Below are 11,829 nucleotides of genomic sequence, written 5' to 3'. Positions count from 1 at the left end.
AACACAATAGTTTTTCTTCAACTTAAATATTGATGATATAATTCATCTAAATTCTGTAAATAATGTATATTTTACTATACTTCATTACAATACTATATTTTTATCTATATTTTCAAGTAACTTGATATCAGGTTGTCCAAAACATCTTTGGATTTGATACCAGGCATTTGTGATAACAAGTCTAATGATATATATATATATATATATATATATATATATATATATATATATATATATATATGTTATGCCCGATTATTAGACTTTGTTAATACATATGTCAACATCAAATTCAGAATCATACAAATATATATATATATATATATATATATATATATATATATGACTAAATAGAATAATTATGTAAATGAATTAACATTAACAGTTTCAGTATAAATTTTAGAATAAAATGATGGTGCAAAAAATAGTTTCCCCAATGATAACAATAATATATATTTAGATTTAAATGTGAATTTATGACACATGTTTTATAATAACATATGTATACATCATTAATATATATGAATGGATACATTCATTGAAATCATATGTGTCAGATATTAATTAAATAAATGAACAAAATACCTTCAAACAAAATAATATTCAATAATGAACAAGCAAATTATTATGAAAGTGATTATTTTTTTCAATTTATGTCTTTTTTCAAAAATTTTATAAACTATAATAATAAATTTCTTCTGCAAGCCATATTAAGTAAGTAAATGAAAATTCATAGTAATAAAATATGTAATAATACATCTTATTGTTAGAATTAAAAAATATATATATTATTTGAACACACAAATAAAAGAAATTTTCGGATAAGCTTGTCGTGGCTTAGTAGTTAGAACTTTGGCCTTAAAACTACTAGTTTAATGTCCTAAGTTGTAAGATTACAAGGTTCTTGAAATTTTTGGTATGCATTGTTTTGGCTTAGAATATATAATTTTATATACGTCATATTAAAAAATTTGAAAGCCTATACTAAAATAAAATTATTATTTTATTCTACCAAAGGTTTACTGTAAAATAGCAAAGCAAAAAAAAACAGGTCAGTTAGGTTACGTCGGTTTGCAATTTTGAATCCACTGAAAATATGTAGACTTACTTTAAACTTTTATAAAACAATTTATATACATGTAACGAATGGCAAAAGGAAACCAAAGCAAAGAATTTCATCTTACCATACCCAAGTTTTATAAATAAGATAGTGATAATACAAAAAGGCAATATGGCACTTATAGGTTAGGTCCATGAAATTTCTTAGAAACCTTGATTTGCCTTAAGAATATGTACTTTTATATATGACATAATAAAATTTGTAGGTCTATATTAAAATAATATTGTTATTTCATCCTACCAATAGTTTACTGTAAGATAGCAAAGCAACAAATAAATGTTACGTCAGTTAGGTTAGGTCGTGTTCAGAATTTGCACACAAATAGTAAAAAAAAAACAATATAGTTATATTTTATCATATATACCTTGATATAATACACAATCCAACATTCAAATCACACAATTAATACTTAAAACCATTTTATTTATTAAAAAAAACAATTTAATTCTATTTGTACAACATTTATATTTGACATTTAATTCACGAATGACACCTACGCGCGACTTCACACCGAAGCCATATTTATTAAAAACTCAAAAAATCTGGCGGGGAATTTGAAATTGAAATTTGAAATTTGAATTATTTGATTGATTGTAAAAAATCAGTTTCTAACAGATTATAAAAAATGTTGGTTTTTCTTATGAAGGAAATTATGTTAAAAACCAGTCGAATTTATGAGTTCTTATATTTTGTCTTTAAAATACGAATAATGAGTGAATAACAGTATTTAAGTAGTAATCTATTTGAAAACATTTGAAATTCCTTGAATATTTTATTACGGTTCGGGAAGTTCCAGCAATTTGCCTTAAGAGACGATGCCATACATTACTAGTTATATCTTTATCTACTAAAAAATTAAATATTTAATAGATTTGGTCTATTTTTTGGTTCAATTTCGATTTGAATCCAACTATTGTTTACAAAGTAAATCGATTCAAAACTTTCAAGTTCACGCCAAATTATTTGTTATTATTTGTTCCAAATGTTATTGAACTTTGTATAGCAAATTTCAGACAATTTTATAAGCATTTTTATGATATGATATAATATACATGTGCTTAGACAAATTTTAATTTTTAATTTAACCACTAGTTATATCTCTATAAATATTTAATAGATTTGCTCTATTTTTTGGCTTCATTTCGATTTGAATCCAACTTTTGTTTACAAAGTAAATCGATTCAGTTTCCATGACTACTGGTAGAACCAACCAAATGAATAGACTAAATCTAGGAAATAATATTCAGAAAACTCATATAATTTTAGGGAAAATCATTGGAATGATTTGCTTGGTCAAATTCCCCAAAGTTGGTCTAATAATTGTGGAAAAAGCAATGACCTACTAATGGAATAAGTTTGGGTATAATTATTTGTGTAACTAGCTTTCCTAGAATACTTTGGTATAATATTTAGAAAAATATTTTTGAACTTTTGTAAGACAAATTTATTTGAAAGCATTTTTGCTTGTATGATGTAAATAGTTTTTAATCAAAAAATCAAGTATTTGAACAACAAAAATATACTGAATTGCCAAAGGTATGCCAATATGTTCAGAAACCTTTGAAACGTAAACATATGCAAAAATTTTCATTTTTGCAAAGAAAATAAATATTAAACCGTTATTAACCCTATACTTTCCCTTCTAGTTGTTTTTCTATATCAATTAGTAAATTGGCATCAATTAATTATTTCTGCCTTTCTCAAACGTTTAAATCCATATCTAAAGATAAGACACTATATTTTTCTTTTAAAAAAGTCCCTGATAACTATTATTAGTAATTACAAGTGACACAGAACTCGATTAAAACCACTTTTAATTTACGATTAAAAGTAATTTATCTGTCTTGTAATTGAGATTACTTTCGTTATCTTAAATATCACAATAGAAGGTTTTAAAATAGTTGCATTTATCTAAAATGCAATTGCATTTGCTGAAGTTAAATCAGTTGTCGAGTGTTTACTGAAGTGTGAGGTAATAGAATATTGTACAATTTTATATAGAACAAAGTTTTATGTAAATATTTTAATAAATTTCTATTTTTTCCAGATGCATGTCCCAATACTAGTTTAGTGCTTTCAGCACTTTTTTTCGGAAACGCTTCAGCATTTTTCGATTTTATAACACTAAGAACCAGAGAACCTATTAAAATTACACCAAAATCTAGGCATAATATTCCTAATAATTATATTACCCAAAGATTGGACCATTTTAACCCTAGAGATAACAGAACATGGCAAATGGTAAGAGAGGAATGGAATTCCAAAATTTGATGAATTTTTAATTTTTAAAATTAAAATATTTTTCGTAGGCCTATAATATTTTAGGGTGTTCGTTAAGACCATAAACGCCAGCAATTTGCCTTAAGGCACGATACCATACACCATTAGTTATATTTTTATCTACTAAAGAATTAAATTTCTAATAGATTTGTTCTACTTTTTGGCTCCAACTTTTGTTTACAAAGTAAATCGACTCAAAACTTTCAAGTTCAGGCCTAATTATTTGTTATTATTTGTTCCAAATGTTATTAAACTTTGCAAGGCAACTTTAAGAGAATTGTATAAGCTTTTTTATGATGTAATGTAATATACATGTACTTAGGCAACTTTTGATGTTATAAAGCCAAATATCAAAAAGTGTATATGAAATTCATCTATAAATATTATATGTGGTGGCAGCGGGTGTACAAAAAAAAATTTCAATTTTTTTTGGATATTTATTTTACCGATTCATTACTATAATTTACTATTTATACTGTAATGTTTTATTAATTTTTTTATCCAGAGATATCTCTCCAACGACGAGTTTTTCAAACCTGGTGGCCCTATAATGTTATACATTGGTGGTGAATGGACTATAAATGATGGGTCCTTAATGGGTGGCCAAGTTTACGATATGGCCAAACAACATTCTGGATACATGTTTTATACTGAACACAGATTTTATGGATTTAGTCGACCCACAGAGTAAGTAAAAATAAAATTCTAAAAAAAACAACTAGAGAAATACAACGAATTTTTGGTACTTTGTCCTAAGTTGACAAGAGATTTATTGGGAATTTTAAAATTTTGAGAATTGTGGACTCAGTCTACTTTCAGATAATTGTATAAGCTTTTTTATGATATAATATAATATACACCTGTTCAAGCAAAATTTTAATGTTATAATATCAAAAAGTGTACCCAAGTATATGAAATTCATCACGTAGTTTTAGGACCTTCAAGTTTAGGCCTAATTATTTGTTATTATTTGTTCTAAATGTTATTAAACTTTATACGGAATCTCTCAGATACTTTTATGAGCTTTTTTATGACATAAAATAATATACATGTTTTTAAGCAAATTTTTATGTTTTTATTTTTATTTTATTATAAAGCCAAATATTAAAAAGTGTATCCAGGTATATGAAATTCATCACAAAGTTTTAGGACTTTCAAGTTTAGGCCTAATTATTTGTCAATATTTGTTCTAAATGTTATTAAACTTTGTATGGCAACTTTTAGATAATTTTATAAGCTTTTGTATGATATGATATAATATACATGTGCTTATACAAATTTTTATGGTATAAAGCCAAATATCAAAAAGTGTACCCAGGTATATGAAATTGTACTATTACTATATCAACTGCATAATTCGGCCCATTTCGAATTACACTAGCAATTTACATTAGTTTCATAGAATATTATTTATTTTATAAATGTATAATTGTAAATATTAATTAAAATGTGAATTTTTCTTTTTTTTCAGAGACACTTCAGTAGAGAGCTTGCAATTTCTGAACGTTGATCAAGCTTTGGCAGATTTGGCATATTTTGTTAAACATATTAAGAAAACTATTCCAGGTAATACAATTAATTATTCAATAAATTGCAATAACAAATAATTATAGTACAAAAACATAGTACACTCAAATGTATTGAAAAGTCATTACCATTTATTTTTTTTAAAAAAAAAGATTTATAGAACAAAAACATTTACCCAAGTGTACTGAAAAGTCATTGCCAGTTTGTTTTTCAAATAAAAGATGGAATAAAAGGAAATGGTACAATATTAATTATTAATAATATTAATTTACAGACAGTTAAAGTATAAAATAAATTTGATAAGAACTGTATTACTTATCTACAGCTATTTTTATCATATAAGATAATATCTTACTTTTGTCATAATAGCCAACAGATTTACTTAATGTCCAATTTAATTTCATTTTATCTATTTACAAATGTCCAAATGGTGTAAATAGATGAGATGAAATGAAAAAATTACCAAATTTAGTTTAACAAAAATCTTTATGATTAATATTTTTTATTTTTTTTTCAAGGTCTCGAACATAGTAAAGTGGTTGCAATTGGTGGTTCCTATGCTGGAAGTATGGCGGCTTGGTTCCGATTAAAATACCCACATTTGGCGGACATGGCTTTAGCCTCCAGTGCTCCAATGGTGGCAGTAGCCGATTTTAAAGGTCAGACTAATAAAAAAAGTGAAAATAAAAATGTTACATGCACCTGGAATCTAGACCAAGAGTTAAATGTTGTCATTGTCAAAAATATTGCTGAAAATGACGTTTATATTGTGGTTTAATCATAATGAAAAACAACACTTTTCTGGAAAGTGATACATGTAAGACTTCTAAGACCAAGTGTCAAAGGTTGTCATTGTCAACATTATTGCCAAAAGGGATGTTTATATTGCGGTTTAGTCATAATGAAAAACAATACCTTTCTGGACTTGAATACTTGCAATATTACCATACTTTTGTGTCATTTATTGCACCTTCTAAATTCTATTTTTCATCATATTAAATCATTGATGTACTCTTTCATACCAATTTTGACTTCCAAAACTCATCATCAAGACTTCCTTGATTAATTGATAATGTAAAATTTTTAAGATCCATTCAAATGATACTAGCAAATAATTTTTAGTTCAGACTCCTCGTAGTCTCAGACTACTTAATTCTAACTCCAGTCCTTAAATTATTTATCACCAAATACTTCAGTAGCAAGACTTCCCAGATAATTCGACAATGTACACTTTTGAAGATCCATATATTTGATGCTGCCAAATAAAAAATTAATTACTACATTTGCTACATTGAAGCTTTCTTTGGACTCCTTAGTTACATCTCTCCTCATGATAAATAATTTGATATCTAGTTTAAACCAACTAAGACTTCAAAAACTTTATCAACAATGTCAAATCTTTCAAGATTCATCAATTTGATATTGGTAATTAATTTCTAGTTACTCAATTTTTTTCTTGTTTTTTTTATTTTCAGAATATTTAGAAGTTGTGGGTACAGCCATGAGTTCTCTCAGTGGCATGAGATGTTATGAAGTTGTCCAAAAAGCTACCCAACAAATCAGGAAAGCATTTCAGGGACTTGCTGGTGTTGAAGTTGTTGCCAAAACTTTCAAGTAAGTATAGAAAAAATCATCAAAAAAATCATAAAACTCTTCAAATTAACCTGAGGTAAAAGACCTCCTTAGTATTTTTGCAAGAAAATTGCATCACTGTAGGTCAAATCTGCAGATGTCTTATTGCATTTGAAATATTTGAAGTTGTACCATTTGTTGCTAAAATTTTACTATTTATTATTATTTTGAAACTTAAAAAAAATATTTTTACTATTATTTTTATGTGCATCAAAATTCCTAAGTCCAAATTCAATTACAGAATGTCTTTCCTTAAATTTGTCTTTGCATTAGCTGTAGGATAATTTTTCATGTACACTCTTAATTATTTAGGTTCATGTTTAAAGTCAAGGCAAATGTTATACAAAGGGCTAAAATAAATTTTACTCTTTCATAATAAATCTACAAACAATATATTTACTAATTTGTAGCAAAACTATAGATGCTAGATTAAACAATGCTGGTTGACCGTCAAATTTCTAGGTCCAAAATCAATTGCAAAATCATATTGCTATAATTTCGTCTTGGCTTTCTCTTTTGCCTATTTGATTTAACAACTTTATTATTATCTAAGTTTATTAATATCTACTATTGCAATTTTTTTCAGTCTTTGTCCTCCAATAGAACCAGATTCACCATTGGATTTTGCCAACTTTTTCTCAACAATAGCAAATGCATTTTCTGGAACTGTACAATATCACGAGCCAGGAGATGTTGAAAGTGTTTGCAGATTTTTGAACGTAAGAATAATATATATATATATATATATATATATATATAATTTAGATTTATGGATCTTAAAGCAAATTCCATATTATTTGAAGAAATCGATAATTTTAGCCAATGTTCTAAAGTAAACGGTTCATAATCACTAAGTATACTAAAAGAATCCAGATTTCCAGACAATTAGGTATTTTTTTGATAGTGCATCACAAAATCTGCAGTAAATTAGAAATGCCCATGATAATTGCGATTGACACTAAAGTTCTATGATAATTAAATAAAATACAATATTGTACAATAAAAAATCTTAGAACAAAAAACAAGTGACACAATAGCGTGAGAATCTTCACTTATTCATCACAAATTAATTTAAATTGATATTTGGTTATTACCAATTTTTTTTCAAGAGTAAACCAGTAATAGTTTACTGACTAAAATTGATCCACCTTCTACTAAATCATTGGAATTTTACCCACAACATCTTGACAAACTTTATTCATTCATCATAAATTATTTGATGCTAATATTTTTATTATTTTTGTCTATTTAATTTTGTTTTTTTTTTTCAAGGCTGAAGCCAGTAATAGTTCAGAAATGGCAACTTTGGCAAAATTCCTTAGAACCAAATGGGGCAATAGATGTGTCAATTTAAAATTTCTACCAATTGTCAACTTTTGAGGAATGACTCCTGGATGCATCAGGCTTCAGTTGGAGGATGTAAGAATTTAGTTTAATTTTTTTTAATTTTTATTTATATATATATATATATATATATATATATTAGGTTGTCAAATATCTCCCTTCCGCTTTTTTGCTCTTGGTTTATAATACGAAAAGGCGGAAGGGAGATATTTGACAACCTTGTATGTATGTATATACATTATTTTCATATCTCAGTCAGACAGAGATGCCTGGTATGAGAGATTATGAAAACAGTTTTCATATTATATATATATACATTTCATTTGACTATTTCAATTTTAAATTGAATAAAAAAACGCAATATAAATATAATTAGAAATTTAGAAACTATTAGAAACACAATCAGCCAACGAGAGTCAACAAGTTTAAATCAAATCCATGTTGCAAATTAATGTAATATATTGCCCCAGCCAGATTTTCTTCCTTGGGGGCAGTTTAATTTGAAAGTCTAATTTGTATTTAAATCATATAAAACATAATATGTATGATTAGAAATTTTAAATTGCCTACTAATCAAGTTTATCCAATAACAACAATCAATGCAAAAAAATTAGTTGTCCATTAAATATATACACCAATTAATTTTTTCTCCGTTTTTGGCAGAGCACTATATTTAAGTCTATAATAATATATTGACCAAGGTTTCTTTTATAATTTCTAGTAAGACAATGGATTTACCAAACCTGCACCGAATATGGATATTTCCAAACTGATAAATCCATCAAACAACCCTTTGGAAATGGAGCAAATACTCTAAAATATTATGAAGCTCTATGTGATCAAACTTATGGACATGGGTAAGTTGAAAGTAAATTTTCTCAGAGAAACTTCTAGCACAAAAAAGAGATATTATAAAGCAAGTAAATTACAATAGAGTACAAAAAACCTATACTAGAAATATCAGGTCTTTGATAAGTAGACGACAATTATAAAAAGAAGTCAAACCATTTGTATTACCACAACTACAACTTTTTTGCTCAATAAATTCCTTTAACTAACATTTGATGCCACCAAAAACTTCTAAACCAAACCTTCAAAAACTGGACATTTTTCCAGAAAATCTTGATAGATGTTTCTGCGAAACCAACCAAATTTTGTTTATACCAAATATTACATAACACATATCTATTTTTCTATTAGGTTTATCGGAAGTTATATTTACTATTTTATAGCAAAACTATAGATGCTACATTAAACAATCCTAGTTAAGCATCAAAATTCCAAATCCAAAGTCAATGGTACAATCATACTGCTGAAATTTGTTCTTGGGTTTCCCTATTTTCTATTTGATATAACACCTTTATGATTATCTAGGTTTATTAATATCAACTGTTGTAATTTTTTGCAGTCTTTGTCCTCCAATCGATAAATTATAACTCAATTATAAAAAGTAACCAAACCATTCTTATTACCACAATCACAACTTTCTTTACCAATAAATGCCTAAAACTAATATTTAGTGTCACCAAAAACTTCTAGAACTAGTTCACCTAAACCTTCGAGAACTAGACAACTTTCCACCAAATCTTCGTAGATTTTTTTTCAAAACCAACATAATTTTGTTTACATCTAATATTACATAACATGTTATTATATTGACATTGAAAAATATTGGGCTCAGAATACTTCTTTGAGGAACACCAGTGGCTATGTACTTTAACGTAGAGCAATTATTTTTTTTATAGAATTGTCGATTATTTAAATAACTTTTTGAAAATGGCCATTATTTTTTATTGTAAATTTGATATATGTTATTTATATAACATATGTCTATTTTTCCATCAGGTTCGTCGGAAGTAGCAATCAAGTTTTACATAATGGCATCAACAGAACAAATATAGTTTATGGTGGCCTAAAACCAAAATTAACAAAAGTGATTTTCACACATGGTACAATTGATCCTTGGCATGCAATTGGAGTTTTGCAGGATTTGAATGAAGATACACCGACTATAATAGTAACAGGTAATAAACCAAAAATAATAGACACAAATTAGACGGAAATAGTTAATGTATAAGAATATACCTTGTTAATTAACGTCTCTTTTAGGAAAGTTTAGTCAAAATCATCATTAAAGTTTACTCTACACTCTTTTTGAGGAGTCTTCTTTTTTTGGGTTTCTTTGTTTTTGTGAAATTGACTTTTTGCTATTTTCAGATTTTTTTTTTAAATTATTGTTTTTTGTAATTTCTCCATGGCACTTATTCCTATCCAAAAATCTTTTTCTCTGTAGAACTTCTTCCTTTTGGAGCAAATATCAAAACCAGAATATTTTATATTGCAAGTAGGGATTATACAAAAACCGAAACTTCAGAAAACCGGTTTTCGAATTTTAATTTTACTAAAAAACGATTTTAGCCGGTTTTCGAATCTTATATAAAAAATAAATTTTTGCTCGAATATTCTGTAATTTATCCGCAAATTTAGTGTGATTAAGAGCAGTATTTGACTGAATTTATTTATTGTTCAATTTTATGAATAGTAAACAAAATTATTTTATATTTAATTAGTAGAACTAAAAAATAATAGTTTATCTTGATTAAATAACTTTGAAAATAATTATTCGTTGTTCATGCATCATTTTCACATATAAGAATGAAAATATTTTTATGATAGTAAAAGGAAAGTTTTCAAATAAATAAAAATAATACATTTTTAAATTAAAAATGATCATTAAATTGAAAAAAAAAAAATAGATACATGTTGATACATACTTATTAATATCAATTTTAGTTTTAAAATCAATTAAGCTAAACTCGGTGTCTGTTCCGAGCAATTTTAACTAATTAATTTTAAACACTAGAACTGTTTTTCTTTTTGTTTAATAAAATATGATTTCAAAAAACTGAGTAAGTCTATCGAATTGCTACTTAGACGTGTTCTTTGTTTACTCACAAAATTTCCTGAAATAGAAAATACTCTCATAATTGCGACCAAATCATGCTTAATTGTTTTTAAAGCCTGACATTATAATTGTAAGGTTTTTGTTCTTTTATTTGTGGCTTCTAGGGTTTAAAACTCTTTTTTTTAGTTTGTGTAGATGAATAAGTTATTTCTTCAAGAAGAAATCACACTGATTTAAATTAATATATACACTGGTATAAAAATCTAAATTAATATATACAAAACCTTTCTGGGAACCATTGCAGACTGATAAGATATGAAATGCTATTAAACCGATATGAATTCAAGAATCAAAATGCTTTCATCTATTTACATTTGGCTATATTTATCATTTTCCATTTATACAGTGAGAACCGACTTTTTTCACTAAAAAACCGGTTTTCTAATTCCATAATTTTCACCAAAAACCGGTTTTTGAAAACCGACAAACCCTAATTGCAAGTAATATTAGTACTAAGTCCAAATTTGTGATTTTTGACAATTTTTTTTATATTTTAGGTACTTCTCATTGCCAAGATTTGGAATCCATATCAGAAAAAGATTTGCCTCAAATGAAAGCAGCAAAATTGCGGGTGCAGCAATTGATAAGCAAATGGCTCTCAGAATAATAATAATAATACTAAAAATAATTATGTTAATTTTAAATAAAGTATTCCAAAAACGCATAATTGATTTCATGAATCAGTTGCTTATAGAAATAATTTCATTTCTCATCTCAAGATATTTATATAAAACTGAATACTTACTTGAAATTAAATTGAAAATAAATTTTTTGGATATTCCTGAAAGTCTCAAAAATTTTTGGACTTTTAAATGCCCTCACTATTTTAATATTTTACTCTCAGCTCTATCTTGTAAATTAGTAGCAAAAAAATAGAGCTCATACATTATGATGTAAAATATCTAACAAAACAAGAGTTAACTTTCCTCTAACAAATTCCCATAAAAACATTTATTTGCTGTAT

General features: G+C 26.4%; 1 protein-coding gene across 1 annotated transcript; it reads left to right on the top strand.

Annotated features, from left to right (window-relative positions):
- Positions 1-1,228: 1,228 nt before the first annotated feature.
- LOC113389556 (putative serine protease K12H4.7) lies at positions 1,229-11,472 on the top strand. The gene is made up of 12 exons (XM_026626577.1): positions 1,229-1,241; positions 3,165-3,358; positions 3,903-4,084; positions 4,869-4,963; positions 5,443-5,583; positions 6,400-6,538; positions 7,143-7,275; positions 7,829-7,889; positions 7,931-7,975; positions 8,622-8,757; positions 9,746-9,924; positions 11,363-11,472. Exons 1-12 carry the CDS (start codon positions 1,229-1,231, stop codon positions 11,470-11,472), a joined length of 1,428 nt encoding a protein of 475 aa, XP_026482362.1.
- The last annotated feature ends 357 nt before the right edge of the window (positions 11,473-11,829 follow it).

This window comes from Ctenocephalides felis, unplaced genomic scaffold, assembly GCF_003426905.1.
Source record: "Ctenocephalides felis isolate EL2017-DRISC unplaced genomic scaffold, ASM342690v1 CF-g0.4_SCAFFOLD_03573, whole genome shotgun sequence".
NCBI classification, from domain to species: domain Eukaryota; kingdom Metazoa; phylum Arthropoda; class Insecta; order Siphonaptera; family Pulicidae; genus Ctenocephalides; species Ctenocephalides felis.
Note: the sequence above shows the minus strand (reverse complement) of the source record. Positions and strands in the feature narration are given on the sequence as shown.